This window comes from Excalfactoria chinensis, chromosome 1 (assembly GCF_039878825.1).
Source record: "Excalfactoria chinensis isolate bCotChi1 chromosome 1, bCotChi1.hap2, whole genome shotgun sequence".
Classification (NCBI taxonomy): Eukaryota; Metazoa; Chordata; class Aves; order Galliformes; family Phasianidae; genus Excalfactoria; species Excalfactoria chinensis.
Window position 1 is genome coordinate 117,670,226 of NC_092825.1, and position 23,356 is coordinate 117,693,581.

The 23,356-nt window shown below is 38.5% G+C and overlaps 1 protein-coding gene across 9 annotated transcripts in view; it reads left to right on the plus strand.

Moving 5' to 3' along the window:
- The window catches only part of ARHGAP6 (Rho GTPase activating protein 6), a 291,817-nt gene that overhangs the window by 257,715 nt on the left and 10,746 nt on the right, over positions 1–23,356 (plus strand). For all 9 annotated transcript variants that reach the window (XM_072348427.1, XM_072348452.1, XM_072348444.1 and 6 more), the window contains 7 exons: positions 3,509–3,765; positions 8,046–8,241; positions 11,034–11,089; positions 13,577–13,727; positions 14,837–14,985; positions 18,360–18,539; positions 22,622–22,719. In XM_072348427.1, coding sequence (XP_072204528.1) covers positions 3,509–3,765; positions 8,046–8,241; positions 11,034–11,089; positions 13,577–13,727; positions 14,837–14,985; positions 18,360–18,539; positions 22,622–22,719 — 1,087 coding nt within the window. The remainder of the gene's footprint in view (positions 1–3,508; positions 3,766–8,045; positions 8,242–11,033; positions 11,090–13,576; positions 13,728–14,836; positions 14,986–18,359; positions 18,540–22,621; positions 22,720–23,356) is intronic.

Here is a 23,356-nt window from a genome sequence, read left to right on the forward strand (position 1 = left end):
ATCCTGGTTGTCATCATTCAGTTAACAAAGAACAGGATTCCTGATTTTTGGTCACAGAAACTCTTATTTGATTTGGCTGAAAATATTTCCATGAAATACTGTTGTTGTTTATTTTAAATCAAAAGTGCTGATTTACCATGTGTATGGGAGATTGGTAATCACAGCCTGAACCTCTGATTAATCAGCTGAGGCAAGTGTGGGGTCAGCTGTGGGAGCACAGGTGAGAGTGATGTAGCTGTGCTCCCGGAAGGGGTGGAGCTCGACTCCATCCCTCTGAGACCTCATTTAAGGGCTGACTCCCACTGAGGCAGCATCTCTTGGAGATTACTCACTGGTGAGGACTGCCCCAGCTTCTTCAGCCAAGGCACCAACACTGGTGAGTTTTCCTTTGCTTATTCCTTCTGTACATTTGTTAGCATCTGTATATTAACAACCAAAACACCATAACAGAAGGATTTCTTAGAAACACACCATTTGCAATCCAATTTATAATTTTGTCAGCTGCAAGATGGGCATTCTTGTAGTGGAAATGATGCACTTCTCCAAGGTCTCGAATTGTCTCTGGTGCCAGTAAGCACTCAAAGCAAGATGGATCAGAAATCAAGCACATATATGATTCTGTTTAGGCTAAACATGTGAGTCTACATTTCCAACATGATTGTGCACTCTGTCAGCTTGTTTCCGGTTTTTACACGGTGCTGTCTCCAAATCTTTAAGCAGCACACTCCTACAATTGAGAAAGTGATCAAAGTTTCATTGGGTTTACAGACAGTAAGTAACTTAGTAGCTTTGTGACTGTTGTACTCACCTATACAACAGGCCAAAGTTTGAGCCTGTGCTCTAAGGAACATTTTATTCATACAAATCTAACACCTCCAACAGTAGGGATACCCGTCTTAAAGCAGCAGTTTGTGCTTTTACCTGGGTTGCCAGAACCTCAAACTTTCATGTCTTCCATCTGAGAAGGGGCTCCATGACTCTGTATGGCTAAAATTCTTTTTTTTTTTTCTTCTAATGAATCTGAAACTTCAAAAGGGCAGACATTCGCTCTAGTGGACATGTCCTTACCAGTCTAACAAAGGAATCATTGGAACTGTGTGCTAGCGAAGGTAATGGGGAGAGCAGATTGTAAAACACTCTCTTCTACCACCCCCCCTGCACACAACATTGTGCTGGGAACTTGAGGCTGTAAGCCGGTCTGTGGTGGGTGCAACCGATTCTCTTGATTTCATTAAATGAACAAGAAATTACTGATTTTGCCAATTTTGTAATATAATTACCACTGCCAGCCAGCATCACTTCCATCTGTATTTAGTCTGAAAATCAGCCAGTTGGTTTTCATCCAGTTCTCTATCTCTGCCAGATATTGAGAAACTGGGGAAGTGGTTCATGTCCTCTGAGAAGGAGGTGTACAGCAAAGCAGTGTGGAGCAGAGGCTCTATGTCCTTTCATTGTTCATTGCTCTGCAGTGAAATTACCGATGAAACAAATTAATTAAGCAATTGAAACAAGAGCAATTGAAAAACTGGCATCCCACATCTGAGGGTTTGTGAAGGGGAGCAATACTTACCTCAAAATACTGGTTTTTACATAGCAAAGTTGGGGAACAGAACCATTTTCATGAAATTCACTTAATAAAAGTGCTAAAACTCATTCCCTGATGATCCCCTCCCATTTCATCCTCGTGTTGTACAATCAAAGGCATTATCATGCTATTGGGTATCACTGGGCTGCATACAGCCGTCCCATCCCACTTTGAAGCACAACTGACAAAAGCGTTTATATATTTGTTGTTAAGGTTTTCATTCAGCTTAGTGGCTTTTGTCAGGAAATGTTCTGGAAGAACAGAGAATTAGGAGTGCTGGAGGTGTAACAAAGTTAGACAGTCCAAAGGGGAGTTGTGTTGCAGATGTGTGTTGAGAATGAATTTTCAAAGTAAGCTTGTGGTCTTAAATGTTCATTGGGAAGATAATCCATGCTACTAAAAAGTTTCAGTACAATTAATCTCATCTTTTTATAATCATATTTGCCAGAGTGTAGGAGGAACAAGCTTAACTCTGGGCTCCAGGAACTGGAAATCTCTGCATTGCTTGACACCCATGTGATGATGTACTTTCCTGTCCTAAATAAAATGCAGATGGTTTTAGATATCATTCTACTCGCTGGTCACTTCCAGACCTTTTTGATGTGTGAGGATCTGCTTCCTGATTTAATTTTGTCTGGCCACCAAACTTAGTTCATGTCCTAACATTTTGTATTTTCTAAAGAGCAATAGGCATTATCAGCAAATGAGAACAGGCCCGTGTCTTTTTATTACAATAGGATTGAAGCACCCTCACTCAGGATTCATGTATTATACTCTTCTTTCCAGTCTCTTTAATCTTAATAATAATGTAAACATTAACAAAATTGAAATTGTCATCAAAGATAAAGTCAGACTCAATCCCAGGAGGAATTTCGGCCTTTTATTGATCAGATGACTGTGAGAGGTTGGATGTGTAAAGATTTTACTCTTGCTCTCTTTCTCTTCTTTTTTTTTTTAATTACTTTTAATTTCTAGTACTTTCTGTATCCCTGATGCTGGCAGGTCTGAAGCTGGAATCTAGTAGAAACTTACCAGGATCAGGAGGCTTGGCAGCTATTTTATTCATTTCATTTGAACACAAAATAACTCTAATTTGCGGTCTGACCCACTACTTTTGATTCCACTTGTCTTTGGGTACAGATTTGAAACTTACTGATGAAAATGTCGATGTTAGTTACTGGTTTACTCACTATAAAACATTTTTCTGATCCATAAAATATTCTGGGCATTTTGATGTTAAGACCTGAATACATGCAAGGTTTGTACATTACAGTTATACTGGTGTAGGTACTCTACACTTCTATTGACGTGAAGGGGGTTTATAGTGCTGTTAAAACTATACCCTTCAAGGCTTAGTCTGAATAGTGGATGTACTTACAAATGTCCTGTGCAGGTAGGTGCACACCCTCCTGACCTGTGATGGGCCCCATATGCATGCCTACAGCCCTTCACTCTGGTGCACTGCAACATTTGTGAGAGACAAACCTGATGAAAAGATCTGAAATGGGAGAGCAGTAGCTAGGAGCCAGGCTCTGCAGTCTTGGAGTAGGTTTCCAGAGCCTCTGATGACCATCTGCACCATTTTGATGTAGCCAAGTTGCCTGACTTCCAGTTGCTTTCAGTGGAAGTTAAGATCTCAATTAGATCTGGTCCCAGTTGATTTTCTGAGGTTCTGTGTGGTATATCATGCAAGATCCATCTGGAAACAGGAGTCAGATAGCAGGAACTACAGTTACCTGGCACTCGTCCACTATTATTTTATTGTTTGAATGTTGTTATTATTGTGCAGCCCAGAACCTCGTCAGAATTATTATATACTTAAAGAGACTTCAGATTGTTTTGCTTTCTAACAGCTTCATACTGGATTCCTTGTGTACTAAATAAATATCAGATGTTCAGTAAATATTAACTTCTTTGTTGCAGAGTTTATTCCCCAGGCTTTTGGAATGCCCTTGTCGCAAGTGATTGCTAATGATCGGGCCTACAAGCTCAAGCAAGACTCTCAAAGAGAAGAGCAAAGAGATGTTTCAGATTTTGTGGCCTTTCTCTTACCATTTGGAGCAAAAAGGCAGAACAAAGAACTTTCCAGCAGTAACTCATCTCTCAGCTCCACCTCAGAAACACCGAATGAATCCACTTCTCCTAACACGCCAGAGCCAGCACCGCGAGCAAGGAGGCGTGTAAGTAACCCCATAACTACAACCATACATGTTCTGTGGAGAGTATGGCAGAAAAAACAACACTGTGTTTGTGAATTGTGGAGTATTTCTTCTGTCGTGTTTAAACAGTGATATTTCATTGATTGGAAGCCAGCCTGGTGAAGACCAGAAATTCCTCATGGTAAAGGAAATCTTATTCCAGTGATGATGGGAAAAGATCATGTGGACTGTACAAATCTTTTACAGATCCCCAAGGGTCAGAGAGATAATTTGGAAAACCTCAGCTTGCTCTCTCTAACTACCTGCTTATACTTAATTGTTTTGGATTTGTCAAAACCCATGGATTTCTAACTAATTCTTTCAGCTAGGAAAGACTAAACCCGTATGTTTTAAATTTGTATGTATGCTTTTGTTATTTTGTCTTCACAAACTTGGAAATAAATTAACTATTAATCTCTGTCCTAATATTAATTAAAATCCCCATGGCCTAATTCAAACTATATCCTCCGTGGTAAATAAGAAGGTAGAGGAATAGATTTGTACCAAGCTCTTAAAAAGAAATTTCTGCATACAGACTAAGAAAATGCCTTTGGCAGCGGAACTCACTGCAGTGTTTTGGGTTGAATGTTAATCCTGAATGTAAGATAGGTAACTGGTATATAATTTCCTTGAAGGTTTCTGTTCCTTTTAAGTAAATTTTGTGCTCTGAAATAATAGAGATTACCAGTTCTCCAGTGCTGCAGCTAATAATGGTATTATCAGTCTTTTTTCTTCTTTTTTAGTGGAGTTGCCCATGGGATAGAGTATCTAAAAGTACTGTTTTTTCTTTTCATTTTATATTGCATTGGAGATTTAAATGCCCTGTAAAATACTTCCAGTAAAACTCCACTTTAAGTAGTCTGAGAAGAAATTTGGGGTTCAAGGACAGGCTCTGGAGAATAAAATCTTCTATCTTCTCCCAGGGATGAAACCTGCTTCAGAGAAATGCAATATAGTGTTCTGTAAGCTGCAGTGTTAAGAATGGCAGGTCTTTAGTAAACTGCAGATTAAGGGAAGGTTCAAGATCCGCATGACCTGCTTTCTTGCTAGCTGTCAGGTGAAGCTTACACTTGAGGTGTCAACAGTCTGTCTGCAAAGAGGTGAGGGCATGACCTTTGAAGATGTCTGTGTTATTACAGACACGGAATACACGTGTTGACTTCTCTAGACCACATTAACAGGCAGTAGTTCTTGCACAGAAGTGCAAAATGCACTTGAGTATGTGCGTGAAGGGAAACCTGTTGACTTCCTTTAGAATTTGGCTTAGATGTTGACAAAAAAATAGAAATGCACTGTATACACCCCTTGACTTCAGAACCCGTTTTCATATGAAAGATAATTCACATGTCCAGGAGTGGGTAATCTGCTGTTCCTTTTGCAAAGTGAGATATGAACCATAATTTGTATTATAAGAATATAGAACATATAGAGAAGTAGTAGACTAAGATGAGCGGTATGATGTAGAGGAAGCTGCCACTCTCTGTAATGTAACTTAGTTACACTGTTTTTGATTTCAACAAAGCAAATGTTTTTATTATAAAAAAATAATAATAAAGTTGATTCATGCAGTTGATGCAGCCAGTTTCTCACATATATGCTGCAGACACTTGAAGTGCAGGCTTGTCCACAAAGCCCACTAGCATTTTAAATTGTAGAGATTGTTTGTAAATATGCCATTCACTTCCATTTAACTGTCATTCACTTTTTCATATTCCCACAAGTCTTTAAGCACTCAGTTGAGGCTGTCATTAAGAGAAATAAAGTGATGCTTTTGGCAGTCCTCTTGATGTTGATGCTGTGGTTGTCTCTCATTGAAGAATGAGACTGATATCACAGTAGCTGCTTTTTCTCTGTAAGATTTCTACTGTCAAGTTGGAAGTCAAGGCCCTGATGATCATTCAGGGCCTGATGGTCCTTCACTTTCTATATGCTTATTCTACAGAATATTATGACTGTCTGTAAATATATTATTTAGATATATTATGCAACCAAAATTTGTCTATCAGGAGCTCAGTCCTACTTCTTGTTTAAAGTGAAACTGAATCTGCTGTGATTTGTACTCATTCCCTTCTATATACGGTCATATCGCTCATCTTTCCATAAAAGATGTTGGTTTCTAAAGCCTTTAAAAAAAAAAAAAAAGGAAATAGTTTTGTCTGACCTTTGTTCCACACCTGTCCCCATAGTCTTCACCTTCAGTTTGCTTTTTCCATCTACTTTTTTGTCTCCACTTTTCTTTTTGTTTCTTTAAACTTAGCTTAAGACTTGCCCAGTTTATTCAGATTCTGAACTTGGCGTAGCAAAGGATGCTGGCCTTGACTTGGTTTGACCAAGTAGTGCTGCACTTCAGCCATTGAACTTACAGTCTTTCTTCTTAAAGCCTGCTCAGTGTCCCAGTTAATCCACAACTTTGATAAAGTGCCCAAGGATAATGGAGAACTGACTGTATTTACATCTATTTTAGGGATCTGAATCCGACTTAAGTGATTCTGTGATAATAATGGTCATGGGGTGAGGATGTTTTGCTGATAGGGAAGGACCAGTAAGAGCTAGGGTATAAAGACAGTAACCTGTTGTACGTGAGCTGCCTGGGAAAGGCAGTGATGAGCATAGCATTAGGATTTTGAGTGTCAGGCAACTAAATTTGATGCCTGAAACCCCAGATCTTTAAAAAAGAAAACAGGAAAATAATTCAGCTTGGAATTTTGCAAATATGGATCACACACAGAGAATCTGGTGTGGTTTTGGTTGTTTCTTTCTTTTTGGCAGGAAATGGTAAATGGAATCAAGCAGGTGTATTTCTGAGAAACCTCTGAAATCAAGACTGAAGTTACACTCCAAAGAGTCTAGTAATTATTTAGAAGTGTGGGTCAAAAAAAATTATCTAAAAACTTAACTGTGTTTTTCTGCTAAGTCTTCAAAGTGTTATGAGACACAAGACTGTCTCTGATATGTTACATGCTTTCCTTTAGGTAGTATAAACTACAGAGTTTTAATTTCATTTGAAATCTCAGTGGAATTTTTTTTGCCTTGCCTTCAAGGTAAAAATGCTTATAAAGCTAAGTTTTCTCTCTTGAAGAAGACAGTACTTCTAGAGCTTGGTAATTCCATAGCAATTGAACAGTTCCCTTTCAACAGACTGAGATCTTGATGACAGTCTATGAAATATATGCCAGCAGAAATGCTTGCTTTGAAGAAATTCTTTGGAGAAATGCTTTGAAGAAGTTCTCAGCAAAGCGTAGAATAAAAAATCTTCATTTTCTTTATGCTAGATACCTGTAGAGTACATATTAAGTTATGGTAAACTGTATTCTTCACATTAGAAGGTAAGGAAATAATGTACAATAGATAGTTTTATGGAGAGTCTATTTTTTTTCTGTTCAATTATTATTATTATTTAGAAGCCCAGATGTTCCCTAAAATATTTTTTGCATTGCTAGGTTTTGTAATAGTTCACCGGCTATGAGGTAAAGGATAGTTTTGAAGTAGCAGTCATGTTGTGGCTAGAGAAAACCTAATCTTCATTTTCAAGTGTGAACACTGAAAAATACCATAAATCTCCTGTTGCTTATGCTACTTTGTCCTTTGCTGACTGCTTGAACCTTTGTGCCTTCCTGAAATCCAAACATAACCTTCAAAGCTTTCATTGGAATTTTAATGATTTTAAGATACATAAAGTGAAAGTACCTGAAATGAAATAAAAATCACCTCTGTATTCTCTTATGTGTCTTTGTTCTGTTTGCATGGGTTTGTTTCAATCTCTGCAGTCATGCATAGTTGTGTAATTAGTCAACTCTGTGCGGTATTGGGCTGTAAATCTGTTTGTATAATTTTCACTGGTAAAATTGCTTAATGTCTGGAAGAAGTAGAGAACCAGGTGTAAAAATGTGCATATATCCTCATGCAAATATTGTGCTGCTGAGTTTCATGCACAAATTCTGACTCATCCTTGTCCTGAAGAATATCCGGGCTTTTGTAGCACTGAAAAAACACCAAATGAATGTAAAGCATTGTGTTTCTTGCATTAGAGTAATGATATCATGGCTACTATCCAGATTTTTGCCTCCATTACTCTAGTATTCTATCTTGACCAATTTATGAAAGTGGTAGAGCAAATTGTATTTTGTATAAGTTTTTTTGTTTGTTTGTTTGTTTGTTTTTGTTTTTTAAATGTGGGCAGGCAGAAATCATTGTTAAATGAGATATGGTGGACCTTAGGTTACTACAGCCATACTGAATGTTTATGCATGTACCTTTTACAGGGTGCAATGTCTGTAGACTCTATTACTGATCTTGATGACAATCAGTCACGGTTGTTAGAAGCTCTCCAGCTCTCTTTGCCAGCAGAAGCCCAGAGCAAGAAGGAAAAGGCAAGAGATAAGAAACTAAGCCTGAATCCTATTTACAGGCAGGTTCCACGGCTTGTAGACAGTTGCTGCCAGCACTTGGAAAAACATGGTAAGAATATTTCATTTTGCCAGAAGTGGCAGATATATTTTTACTGAAGTATAAATAAATAAGTATTTTGAGAATCAAGTGTATGCTTAAAATTGCAATGACGTCTTTACAAACTAGACAATTAGACTCCAATTTTCACTTCTGCTTCCCTCTTCCTATCTCACAAATAATTTTTTAGGAGATGATCTTCTCCCAGACTGAACATCTATGCTACAAGCTTGCCAACTAGCCCATTCAGCATGGAGGGAGAACACTTTATTGGAGGTCATTCATCCAGTGCTGGAGTGCTCAGCTCTGCAAGAATGACTTTTTACACACTACAGGTTTACTCACACCGTGAGGATGAAAGCCAGATAGTAATTCTTAGCAACCAGTGGATCTTTAGATTTAAATGCTAAGTGAGCAATTTATGCTACAGTTCAAGACATAGCCAGAAACAACGTTGGAAAATAGAGGTTCAGAGGAACAAAAAGTATCCCATGCTAAATTATATTAAGCTTTAAGAAGCTTCTTCATGTTCACTACAAGACTTTCAAACTGCCTACTGTTTGTCCCTGGCTTGAATCCTGTTGACCAGTCTCCTCAGGCTCAGACCTGTTCTCTCTGAAGGAATTATAGAATTGTGCCAATATTCTTCTTACAGCTTCATGATCATTTAGACACAAACATCCCACTAACTTTCTGTAATGCAGAAACAATAGCTCATCAAGATATCTGTTCAACATTTCTCCCAATGTATCTTTGTTTTGTAAAGAAATTTTTATAAGAATTGAAATAACTTGGCCACAGAGAGACCTATCACATGGCCAGATGATAAAACAAACCATTGAATAATGGTGAATGTTGCATCAAATGCTGCATCTGATGCTTAATTTGACCAGAAAGAAATCATTTACAGTCTCTGAATTAAAAGCTTTTGCAGATGGGGGATGGCAATTTAAACAACAATGCTAAGCTTTTATAATACCCATATGGCTTGCAACAATATAAAAGAAAACAATGAAAGCAAGTCATTGTTAGCCTTTTACAGAGACTAGATATCATGGCTGACAAATGTGGGGATGATTAAATTTAAGACGAATGATTTCCATCCTTTAAGTAAGGGTAACTGAGCTTGGAGAACATGAAAGTGTCTGAGACGGCAAAAAGAGACTTCAGTAAGAGTACCCTTGTGATCAAGTGCTTAATCCACTTAATACACTGCAGTAACAAAGACTGTTTTCTACGCAACGCTTTTTACTAAAATATTTTTATTGAAATTTCCTCTTAAACAAAACATAGAGTGTTTCTTCATGCATTTTCTAAGAGTGTGATAGAGTGTCATAAATGACCATCTGAGGTAGCTTGGGGCAGATACTGATGTTCTTCAGTTTTCAACTTAATCTACAATCCACAGAAGCACTATACAGCACCCATCAGGACTGGTTGACTTTGAGAAAAACGAAGATTTCAGAAAACAGACTCAGTTGTTTTCTTCAGTGATCTGGGGAAAAACAGAGGGCTTGATGTTCTGGCAGCACTCCTCTAGTAACATCATTCCAAACGATGTGATGGATCATATTTTATATTCTGCCTATATGTGACTGCATATATTGTTCTTTTATACCAATTTTTCAGCAGCAAGCTGCAAAGGGACTCCTCATGTATGTTTTATATGATTGTTAGAAAAGAACGTTATGTTTTTTAGAAATAACAACCTTTGGCCTTATTCTTCCCTGTTGCCCGTGGGATCAGGTCCCAGAGTGTAAAGGTCTGAAGCTTCTTGCAAACCCTTGATGTCTTGTATATCTGTAAAGAAGATTAATGTTTCAGAGTAGCCTTTATTAGACCATAAATTTTTAAAAGCTTATAGACAATTATTTCATCCTTTGTGAAACTCATGTACAATATGATATATATTCACAAATATTCAAGCCTCTAGGATTTTCACTCACATTCTCATTACTAAAGACTGTGGCACCTCTAAGTTGACACCTACTCGCAAATTTTTCTGTTTCTGTAATGGACAATATATATCCATTCATCAACCGTGTTATATTGTTGGCTTGATATCCTCCCTGTACCTGTGTACAAGGCTAGAAGAACACAGAAACTGATTTCTCGTGGAATAGCAGGCAGCACTCATTCCAAAATAAAGCTTGAATGATACAACAGGCAAACATTCTGCATTGCCTGGAGTACAATATTTGTTTGTTCCTTTCTTTTTGTAAAATAGTGCCTACCCTATAAGCTGTGTGAAGCTCCCAAGTGTTCTTTCCATTCATCATCTGCCTCGGTGCACTGCTTACATCTCTTTGAAAGACACACTCTCACCTTCACACTGGTAGGAACTACACAGCCAGTGGATCAAACCAAACACACCAGCTGCTTCCTGTATTCAAATGCACAAATCAGTGTCCCAAGTATTATTACACTGACCATTTCCTTCACTGTCAGTCCTGAAAGAGCCACCTCCAAAGGTTGAGCAGTGCCTCACTGTGTGCAGACCTCTGTCCCTCACAGATTAGTAGTGGCACTAAGATGGCATCATGTAACAGAGATGCCATTTTGCATGTTAGGTGATATGAGTTGAGAACTACTGACTGACTGCTTATTCCAAGACAGCTGGGTTTTGTCTCAGAGCAGTAAGTACAACCCTATATAGAAATGCATTGCTTTTGTTGATTTTTTTCTTTGTGCATGTGTGTTTTTTAATTCTTTAAAGGACAAATTGCCCAGATTGCCTTGATTCAATGTGATGCTAAACCAAAAATCATACAATAAAACAGTTGTCTGATGTGCTATACTTGCAGGTCTTCAGACAGTGGGAATATTCAGAGTTGGAAGTTCAAAAAAGAGAGTGAGACAGGTGAGTGGATATGGATTTGCATTTTACTCATCAGGTATGACACAAATAACCATATTGCCTTCTGTCGGGTAATTTCTTCCTTGTCCTTTGCCTGGAGAAATATAGTGTGTTTTTGGTAGCTCATAACAGGCCATCTTTTACATTTGGTGAAATCTTTCTAAGGATCTCACTAGATTAATAGTCATTGTATATTTTGCTCTGAATAAGTAGGAAAGGGTTGGAGATCCATATGTCTACCGTGATAAAATTTTCTGAAGATTACAGTGTGGGGAAAAAGAAATCTTGGCTGCTTGTTCATCTCAGAAAGAGCAGAAGCTCCCAAAGTAAGCCTAAACTGTAAATCTTTTCTGGAAAAATTACACTATGAGGAAATATCAAAGTACAGAGCAATGTCTTTGACTCTCTGAGAAGCTGGAGTGAGGCAGACACTCAAATTGCTACTCTCAAAAATCACCTTGTTCAACTTCAAGGTCAGAGCAGACCCATCCAATTCTTAATCTCAGCCAAATGTTGAAAAAGCAGAGGTTGTGTATAGGTAGGTTCCAGAGACAATGTCAGAAGTGATGTTTTCCTCAGCTATTGCACTGTTATTTGAAAAAGGTGGGAATACTTGTTAAGAGTCGTAGAGCTTAATGGTTGTGCGATGCTCGGGAGATAACAAAAAAATATCATAGAATATTCCTGCTAGAAATTTTAAGATCAAAATATCTAAATAGAGCAGAGTAAAAGAAAGCTTGGTGGTGCTGATCCCAGGAATAATAATACTGTTTTGCAAAGATGCACAACATAATGTTTAGCTCTTTGGAAATTTATCATGAATAGCTAATCTGATGTAGTTCTGAATGGTAGGACAGTATAACCTACTGATGTGTAGTTTACTTTCTACCAGTTAATACTGCTGTGTGGCTAATATACCATAAAGCTGAAAACACTCATGCAGAGACAGTTATTAGATCAACACTGAACAGGTATAAGTATTGAAAAGTAAGCTGCCTGTCATTTGCATTGCAAGCATCAATGTCAAAACGCATTATTATTCAAAGATGAGTACACTTCTATCATACCTCTGGGAAAAAGCAGAGGGCTTGTATCATTTGCTTGTATCCTAAGCCTTACTTCAAACATCACTTTCACCAGTTTTTTTCTTTTACTCTGTTTTAAAAGCTGAAGAAACTGAGAGATTTGGGTATTTATGTATTATATTACATTGACTAATTCACTGAATTAGGTGAACTAATTTATTTTATTGAACAACATGGAAGCATCACATTGGCCCTGCAGTTAGAATAATAAATGCTGTCAACATGAACACATGGGAAAGTCTGGATTCAATTAAAATTCCATTCATTTTCTGAACCATGGAAAGCCAAGCCCTGTACTCAGATTTTGGTGTGCTTCCACAGCTGCTCTTTAGTTTTTGTACAGAAAGTAGGCATAGTTTTGTCTCTCTTCATCCTCCAGTTAGAAGTCCTATTTCAACTGTTGTAGTAAATATATAAATAAGTAAGTGCATGTGACAGCAGGTTTTGTTTGTGGTAAGCAGGAAGAGAAAATCAAGAACAAATACATGCATTACGAATCACCTTAGAGCTTTTTCATGTTCACTGGGGTGCAAGACTACGTCTCCAGAGCTGGTGTTTACTGAAGGTGCTGGGTTGGGTGCAGGCTATTTTCACCTTGAAAAGAAGAGTAAAGATGGAGCTCTCAACCTGAATAAAGTTTTCTGCTATTAGTGTTGGGAAGTCTCTCCAAAAAGTCAGGCTGCTGTCTTGTCAGAAGACATATTTTCTGTGGATGAGCGATTTCTTCTGCCTCTGAGACATTTCATACCTTTGACTTACACAGAAATTGTCTGAGAACCGTAGTGGAAAAAATAGCAATACCTCAGAATGGTGTTAGTTTGGTCTTTGTTAATTTCGTAATGAAGATCATTTAATGAGTATAACTAAGCTAAGAGGGTGGAACAAGTTGTGTGGGGACCAGTGCTAAAAAGTCTTAATGAACATGTCTGTTCACTATTTAGGCTTAAATACGTACAATCTTAATTCACAAAAGAAATGTGAGTTTGGTAACCTTTAGTGTTGGTCTATTATTATCAGTGTTTTTGTACAAAAACATACTTGTTATGAAATGCAGTTTCATTCTTTCCAAAAATCTGAGGATAACACAGTAAGGTGGTATAAGAAAGCCTTTCTTCCAGTTTTCATTATTCACTACAGTTTCTGCCTTTAGTACTAGCCTTACATTTCTGCATTTACTTAGCATTGTTTTCTCATAGAATAGTGCTGTACATTAGTTGGAAAGATTTTATTACAATCTGGTGAAAACTTGAAGTTATATATCATGGAATAAGCAGCAATTGGATGTGAACTACAATCTGGAAAGTGGAAAAGTGAATAAGTACTTCTTGAAAGACCTTTATCTGTTGGAACGTACTATTTGGGACAATGATAAGTGACTGAGATTTTATGTCATGGTCTTTTCCAGTTACGTGAAGAGTTTGACCGGGGCATAGATGTTGTGTTAGACGAAGAGCACAGCATTCATGATGTTGCTGCTTTGTTAAAGGAATTTCTACGTGACATGCCTGACCCACTTCTTACCAGAGAACTTTATACACCTTTCATCAACACTCTCTGTGAGCTCTGCAGCATTTGATTTACTGATTTTCAAAAGCTTGTTTGAATTCTGTAATTTCTGCAAACCATATTTTCTATTCATTCAGTACTCTAGCCTTGATTTGCTCCAAACATTTGTGTAGCATAATTTGCAGAAGTCTTCTCTTGGTTTTCACACACTGTAAGATTAGCCCTGAGAACTAAACTAGAGATTTCGCTTTTACATTGGTGTATAGGATGAATTCCTGTTATCTGTTAAATCCTGATTCTGTTATCAGTTCAGCAGAAGCAGATGACAGACTTCCATCTGCATCCTGGTATCTCGGCACTGCCAGTGTTTTTAGCTTTTATAGCCTTTCACTCACCAAAATTTCAATCTGACTTCAAAAACCTAACATCAAAAGTTCAAACTTCTTGGTAGCTGATGGTCCTCAGAGTCACTGTGTTAAAATAGTCCCAACATACTGATTTATGGTAAGACTTGGGTGCAATCTGGGAAAAAGTAAAGTTGGACCCTTCAAGCTGGTACGTGATCTTCAGTTTCTTGCAGAAGCCTTCATGTCTGGGATCCCGCTTTTGTCCCACCTTTGTCACTAGCTACCATTTTAGATGGTTAAGTCATATGCTGATTGAAGTGACTGTATAAGCAGTAGAATGCCCTTGACACTTCTGGTTGCTTTTTTAGTTTTGTATTCCCTCTGTATGATATGACATTGTAAGTAAACTTATTTAAAATGCTTAGAGCATAAACTTTACTGAAATGTTTGCAAAGTGTGCTCTGCAAGCCTGTAGCTGTATCTAAAAGAAAAATAATAAGTAGAAAATTAAACAAAATTTTTGTGTCTGGTGACGACAAAGTATAGAACATGGATTTTGCTCTCTTATGGGCTGAGAGAAAAGCCTATGAACCTGTGAGCAAAATGTTGACCAATCAAAGCAAAATCGCAGTAACTGTACTTAATTATGCTTTGATATTCCCTTCAAGTTTTTTCTTTTTCTTCCAACGTTCACAAAGAAAATTACTGTTAAGTAAAGCTATTCTCAAGCATTCCTTTGGGCTGGGAATGTTATATTCTGATTTTAAGTTAGTTGGAATGCTTTTCTTAGAATGTATTTTTTCCCCTCTTAGTATTAGAGCCAGATGAACAGCTAAGCACCTTACAGCTTCTCATTTATCTCCTACCTCCCTGTAACTGCGATACCCTACACCGACTGCTGCAATTCCTCTCCACCGTGGCTGGCCACGCAGAAGACACCACAGACAAAGACGGCCAAGAAGTAAGTCCCATCCACTCTTGTCCTTTGACTTTGTTTAACTAATGGACTGGAAAGACATCTTTAGGGCTGTGAAATAAGCACAGTGGTGGCGTGTCCCTGAAAGATAAGGGAGATTTATTATTTTTGCCCATTCATTTGCCATTTAGTTTTCTACTATGTTCTTAGGGCTGTTTGAGGGCTACTGCCTATAGAAAAGTGTCCAGCATTCAGGAGCATGCTTTTTTATTCTCTTCCTTCTCTGATGTTGCTTTCATACATAATCTTTGGACATAGTTCATTTCTTGTTTCCCTATGATTCCTTGTGTGCATTAGATAGCAAATAATTAAAAATGAGAGAGGAACTCTGGCTGTGCCTTTCTGTCTGGGAAACTTAATCACTGTTGGAAATTAGGATCCTTCTTTGCCTGTTTTCCTTCTGGCCTATTTATGGTTGCATTCGGGGGAGAGAGTGCAGTCATCTCCAGAGATAATATCCATAGCTGTGATGTACTAAGAATCATGAAATGAAATCACTAAGTTTGGAAAAGCCCTCTAAGATCATTTAGTCCAACCACCAACCCATCACAGCGTGCCCAATGACCACATCCCTCAGTGCCACATCTACACTTCTCTTGAACACCTCCAGGGACAGTGACTCCACCACCTCCCTGAGCAGCCCGTGCCACTGCAGCGCTGCTCTTTTGGGGAAGAATTTTTTTCCTAAGATCCACTGTAGTACTTCTGAGCAGTGGCACATATGCATCTGAGCAGTCACACCAGGAGAGATGTGAAAATCCAACCTTCCCATTTTCTACAAGGAAAATTTTTGAACGTTTCCACCTGCTGCTGTGGAAAAGGTGGCAACTGTGTTATCTTTGCATGAGAGATGGATACAGCCTGTCACTGATTGACAAAATTGTACCTGTTTTTCTGTGGAAGGGATTTCTCATTCTTCTGAACTGCAGCAAAGATTACTTCTGATGCTACTTCTGACACTCTGCTGAAACTCCTCACTTCTTTGGATGCTTTTTGGAGTTGGTTGGTATTTAAGAATAGGCACAATGAAACTGTCTTTCTCTGAATTTCTTCCTGAAGTCTGCCTGAAGTTTGGCAATTGAATTTCTGCCTAAGTTTGATGGTCAGACTAGATGATCTTATCCGTTTTTTCCAACCTTTATGACTCCACAACTCTATGATATAATGTCCTAACTTCAGAGGCACTGCAAGACCTTTTTCAGAGCCTTTCAAATGTTGTTTTATTTGTATCCTCAGCCATACACTGATAGACAACTACACCACCTTAACAGAAGGCACTTAAAAAGAGCGGCCTGTAACAATTCTACTGTGCTTAAAAACATTGTGTATATAAGCCAGCTGAGGCCCCTCGGTCCAGCAGGAGGTTGCCTGTTCTATTAAGATCCTCTTGGGATCTTCATACAAGGCTAGAGGCTGATGCTGCTTAAGAGACTGTGTTTAGTAGAACGGTTGTAATAAAGGCATTTTCGTTCTTAAGAGTGCATCTTTAGCTCTGCTAAAGGTATTTTGTCAAGGCAAATTTAGGTAAGCCATCTTGGCAGTATTGTAAGCATCAGGAATATTATGTGCAGTTGGTTATCTTTTACAGATAATACAGCATTCTGCTCACACTTGCTTCAGCTGTTCATTAATAGTTAAGTGAATAAAGGCATAAAGGGCAAAAGAAAGTATTTTATAGGCTGCTATCATTGGAATGAAAACAAGCAAGCTTTGGCACACATGATTTCTTTCAAAAGCCCTTCTCTCACTAATATGGAGATAGATGACTAACTTTATTAAGGTGACTCATCCAGCTAATTTCATTGGGAATGTTTACACCATTTTTTAAGGGATGCCCTGAAGCTGCCCTTAAGAATAAGACACACTGTACTGACAGCCTGCACATGCAGATGGGGGCACAGCCAGGGGCTGCCCTTGGCTCTCTCAAAACACCACATGCCTGCACATCCTTGGTGGCTCAGTGCTCTGACACCAGTTAAAAACTAGGTCACCCAAAAACAGCTGCATGCACTGTGGTGTGTGCGGGGAGTGTTTAAGCATTGTTATGCTGGAGTGAGCCTCTATAAACAGTCAATATGTTCACTGTCTCTTCCCATGCATCTGCTTGCTGCAGGTGTCTTTCTGAGATTAAACAGTGGTCCCAATAATAAAAGGAAAATCTATTTTTTTACTGCCAGCTCTTTGCTACCTGTTGAGCTCTGTATAAATAAAATTAAAAACTAAAAACAAAAACAAAAAACCTGACAAGTGTAGTCAGCATACAGTTGTAAATTCAATTGGAACATTCAGTGTGTGCCCTCTACCAAAAACAAACTTTCTGTGTCCATTCTGTGCTCATTCTGTTCCTTTTTTTATTCATTAGTTTAGAAGTAACTGAAGCAAATGAAAAAATAATGCATGTGATATCTGTTTTCTTAAAAAAAAAAACAAAAAAACCAAAAATCTGCAAGTAATACTGGTTCATTTGATGAAATTCACTTGCATTCTTACATAGTCAAACTGCTGGCATCATCTTCTGCATTCCCAGAATAGCAATCAAGTGAAGACAGAGAGGAAGCAAATGATGCTTGCTTTTTCTCTCTTAAAAGAATAGAATGGGGTAAAAGTAGCCTACTCACAAACTTGACAATGAGTAGCTTGATTTAATAACCTGAATGACATATATTTCAGTTCATTTCAGTATTGGCGTTTATCCTTTTGCCTCTTCCAAAGTCAGGTTGCTTCACAGAGCACAGATCTGCAGATGCAAAAGAAAGTAAAAAACAAACAAAAAACCAACAGCAAATGGTTAAAAAAGTAAATATTTAGCATCTTCTAGGAAACAAGCAAAAAAAAAAAAAATATATATATATATATATATATAAACAGTAATAAAAGCAATAAGCATATTCCTCAAGTATCCAAACTACTTAACTGTTTGAACTTGCAAAAGCATGCTTTTCTTCACTGTGTCTACTTCATATCATGAGTGCTACTGGGAGGAGCTAACTGCTTGCTGTATGTGGTGTGAAGAAATGGTGATATGGCGAGGAACTGAAGTAGGAAGAGGTTTCCCTGAGTTCAGATGAAGCATGCCATTGTTGAGCTGACAGGAAATTAAGGGCAGACAGTACTTTCACCTTCTTCTCCTCCAATCCATTTGAAAATACATCTAGAAAATCCACAGGGCTCCTAGCAGGGATGTCCAAAGTCTTTCAACATTTCTGAAGATGGTTAAATGTTTGACTAGCACTCATTTTTTATTTTGATGAATTAACTGTCTGTCAAATGTCTTTTGTGTGTGGATTTGTGTGTATGCCTATATCTCTGGCTACATTAGATCCTGGGAGCCCCCACTTTATTTATATTCTGTTTTCCAGGTTACTGGGAACAAAATGACATCACTTAACCTGGCTACTATCTTTGGCCCTAACCTGTTGCACAAGCAGAAATCTACGGACAAAGAATTCACAGTTCAGAGTTCAGCTCGAGCTGAAGAGAGTACTGCTATCATAGCTGTTGTACAAAAGATGATTGAAAACTATGAAGCCCTTTTTATGGTACGTGGATGTTTCTCTTTGTTACTTCTAGGCATTTTTAAGTTAAATGAGGAAATACCTGGTTGATATTAAAAACCATGAAGATGAAATGAACTGTGGAAACTGCATTAAATTAAGCTTGACTTGTATTAATAAACAAAATAACCTTTTCATAGAATCATAGAATGACCCGGGTTGGAAGGGACCTCAAGGATCATGTAGTTCCAACCCCCCTGCCTAGCAGGGCCACCAAACATACACCTTCACTAGATCAGGTTGCCCAGGGCCCCGTCCAACCTGCCCTTGAACACCTCCAAGGACGGGGCATCCACAACCTCCCTGGGCAGCCTGTTCCAGGACCTAACCACTCTCCTAGTAAAGAACTTCCCCCTAACATCTAACCTAAATCTTCCCTCCTTCAACTTGGATCCGTTTCCCCTAGTCCTGCTATTGTCAGCTCTTTCAAAGAGTTTACTCCCCTCCTGGGTGTAGGTTCCCTTCAGGTATTGAAAGGCTGCAATGAGGTCACCCCGCAGCCTTCTCTTCTCCAGGCTGAACAAGCCTAACTCCCTCAGCCTGTCCTCATAGGGGAGGTGCTCCAGGCCCCTGATCATCTTTGTGGCCCTCCTCTGGACCCTTTCCAACAGCTCTATGTCCTTCTTGTACTGAGGGCTCCACACCTGCACACAGTACTCCAGACGGGGCCTCACAAGAGCCAAGTAGAGAGGGACAATCACCTCCCTATCCCTGCTTACCACCCCTCTCCTGATAGAGCCCAGGATTCCATTTGCCTTCCGAGCCACCAGAGCGCACTGCTGGCTCATGTTGAGTGTCTCATCCATCAGTACCCCCAGGTCCATCTCTGCCGATCTGCTCTCAAGGACTATTCATCTCAGCCTGTACAGGTGCCTGGGGTTCTTCCAGCCCAAGTGCAAAACCTTGCACTTTGCCGTGTTGAACCTCATTAGGTCCACCTGAGCCCAGCTTTCCTGCCTGTCGAGGTCCCTCTGGATGGCATCCCTTCTCTCTTTCTCTCTTTCTCTTTTTCTCTCTTTCTCTCTTTCTCTCTTTCCCTCTTTCTCTCTTTCCCTCTTTCTCTCTTTCTCTCTTTCTCTCTTTCTCTCTTTTTCTGTCTCTCTCTCTTTTTCTCTCTTTTTCTGTCTCTCTCTCTTTCTCTGTCTCTTTTTCTCTTTCCTTCTCTCTCTCCTTCTTTCTTCCTCTCTTCCTCTCTTTCTCTTCCTTTCTTTCTCTCTCTCTTTCTCTCTACTCACTCTCTTTCTCTCTCTCTTCCTTTCTCTTTCTTTCTCTCTTGCTTTATCTCTTTATTTTTTAATGCTTTTCACAGTTTGAGGAAACTTTAGGTGCTATTTTTCCTTCCATAACACAAGAAGAAAGTGACTGAACTCCACTCTTGTGAGAAGTTCTGTTGCCCAGAGCATAGATGGCACTAACAAGTTTTTAATAATACTTGAATATCTGCAATACTTGAATTATCCTTGTTGTTATTTTTCTTTTAGAACACTTTATGGCACACCACATCATACTTCTGGCACATGTTCAGTGTGGAAATGGCAGGACTTACTTAGGATTAGGCTAACCTTACATATGGTGTCTTTGCATTTTGACAGATTTATTTCTTTACCTTCTCAATGCTTGGATTTATAGCTGAAAGTTAAATGCAGTGCCGAAAAAAAGAGAAGCTTTCTTTTGTGCTTTAGAGCAGCCTTGCAGATTGTAGACGGAGTTTAAAATCAGATTTCAAAATGAAAGCTTAGCTGCGTGTGAGAATCAAAGGAGGATCAAACCTGTCTCAGATGCTCTCCTGAAACCTGAAAAAATGTTGATATAAAATTTACAGGAATTCCTAACAGATGAGCATCTTTGGGTGCTTTTACTCTGCCCGTTCCCACTGCTTAACAAACGGTATGGCAAATCTACCAGAATGGAGCCAAACCAGGACTTCTGGTTATACTTAACATTTGTGCTATTTAAAAAAAGAGAAACATCTGGACATGAGGTTCCAGCTACATCTATAACATATAGTGTATTGATACCAAGGTGCTTTTGTTCTTTGCTTGTCGTTGACGTTAGTAATATGCAGACATGTGGATTTAGCATAGAAGATGATGCCCTTGCTTCACAGATACTAATGGCTTTAATATCCAATTCCTATCAATTTCAGTGGGTCTTAGAGATGAATTAATATGTGTTGCAGGAATGTTCAAGGTACTGCTTTATACTAGTGTCTGAACTGTGCCCAGCAGTTGAATCCAGGGAAGCTGAACTCAACCACCCTATCTGCCATGCAATTACTTTGCCTAGTGCCTGAATCCATCCCTCCTGCAAAGAAGCAGAGTGTGAAATTTACTGTTAGACTCTACTGTGGTTTCACCACAGAGGAGGCAGTTACACATTGCCTTCCTGTGACACTTCAGTAGCCAGGGACAACAACTGTAAGGGTCCCCTCACCCTTCTATGCCTCGATAGCTGTGATACTCACCCCTAAAATCTCAAAAGTATCTCCTTTACCAGAGTTCTGACAGCCCCAAGCCTTCTGAGCAGTCCTGGTATTAGCTCAACAGATGCAGTTATTTCAGTGGTGTTTTGGCTTCTGCATGTCCTTACCTTACCCTTCTGTCCCTGAACTTCAAGTTCTCATACATCTACTCAGCCATAATTGCCAGTTAAGCAATTATTTCAGTAATAATTATTTCGTGTCTGTATCATCTTCCTGAGATGTCCATATAGTAATTCCCTCTATATATAAATTTGTTTACACACATATCATTTCTACACTTGCAGGTTAGTTAATCAGACTGATATAAATTGCTTTCAGATGAATTCCTCTCAGTAGATTGTTACATGTTTAGCAACTTGATTCTGAGGTGAATAGTAAGTTAAATACAGAAAGGTCTGAAACCTGCTTCACTCTCAGATTTTGTTGTATTGAACTCTACTGTATAATAAGGCTGTCTGAACAGAAAAATCACATGACACCAGGTTTTCAAAAATGTATTCCTATAAAGGTAAGATAATTTATTTAAAGACTAGTGTGCCATTGCCCATCATTAAGAAATTTTTCCAGCTTAGAAGTCAAAAGTAATATTTTAAAAGAAAGAGTCACACAATTTTTTTCATTCATTTTGAATCAGTTTGAGTTAAATGATGCCTATCTTCATTTGTTTTCTAATAATTTCCTTTATCAAAGTAATACGTCTTTTCTGTAACATGACTTCTTAAATGCATACCTTCCAAATTGAGGTAGTCCCCTGAGGAATCTATTAGTAATTCTATTCCTATTTCCCAGTAAATGTCGGGGAGAATAAATGGCCCATGAAGTGTGACCTGAAGGTCAAAAGATATAGGCTCTGACAAATTGCATCCAGAAGCAGATTGCACAGTTGATGACCCCTTGCTGAAACTGTCTAACCTGCAGCTCTGTCTGTCATGAATCAGGCCCTAAGCAGAATTTAAGTGCTTCTGGATCCCAGAATTTGTTCATCCAGATATCTGAAGATTACAAGTTTGTAAGGCTTAATTTAGGAAAATGTTTATCTTTAGCATCTATCACTGAAATGGAAGAATGGACAAATGGAAGAACTTCAGAGATAGAGCTCTTACCATGAAATTTCTGTATGAGAGGGATAGAAATAAATTAAATGCCACGGTATATATAAAGAACCATTTTCCTTCCTGTGTAATTATATCTTGTGTTATTTCAAAAACAGGTGATACACAGTTGCTTGGAATTGAAATTTTTAAGTATCTCCTGATCTTTGAATGGAGATAGAAGATAAGGACCTTAAACTGGGGCTTTTGTAACTGCAGTATGTGAATAATCCCAGTGTTGTTATAATAATCAACTGGACACCAATAGGATATTCAACAGTAGTCAGCGTTTGGCTTTGTACAAAGCAGTCCTCAGTCCTACTTTCATCTGTTATACAAAATGTCTCTTTGGAGTGGTAACACCTGAATATTTATTTTATATACTGCCTATAAGTGTAATTGTACTTGTTCTTCTAGATTAAGTGTTGTACCAAAATGAATGTATGTGGCAGGAATATTTATCTCCAATTAATTATTTTTTGTTTTCTTGATAGGTTTCCCCTGATCTACAGAATGAAGTGCTTATTAGCCTATTAGAGACTGACCCAGACGTTGTGGACTATTTGTTGAGAAGGAAAGCTTCCCAGTCATCGTGAGTAATCAGTTTTTTCATCATCCTTGTTTCTTCTGGGAATTTCTATCTCCCACTGGAAGTGTTCTAAAGGTTGTAGTTTTCCGTGGCTCTTCTGCACTACAGTGGAGTAGAGAAACCCTCCACATTAAACAGACTCTGCCAAAGAAAAGATGACTCTTGTACAGTGTTTTCTAAAGACAAATCTTCTTTCCTGATTCAAAGAAAAGATTATGTTCTGCTGCAGAGAACAGAATGACATGTACATAAAAAAAATATTCAGTGCACTATTATCTGGCAGGATATATTCTAGTGATTGGCTGGTTCATGTCTTCATTGTAGTCTTCAGTAAGAGGAAGTGTGAAACACACCCTAGAGTGCCTTAATTCAATCACGGCTAACTGTTTGACCAGTTTGTTGTTCTTTTTCTATTGTATACACTTGTGAACTAGGTAGGGCATTGTAAACAAGTCAAGTGCTGCAGCAGCAGGCTTACGAAAATTCTTTGGATGTTATTTAATCATATACTTAGTGAAATATATGAAGAGAAAAAGAATCACATCAGTCACTATTGCAGTTATGATACATAACATATTCCAACTTTGCATATGCTTTATGTTTGCTTTCACTCATGTGCCTTAATGCCATGACTTTGTAC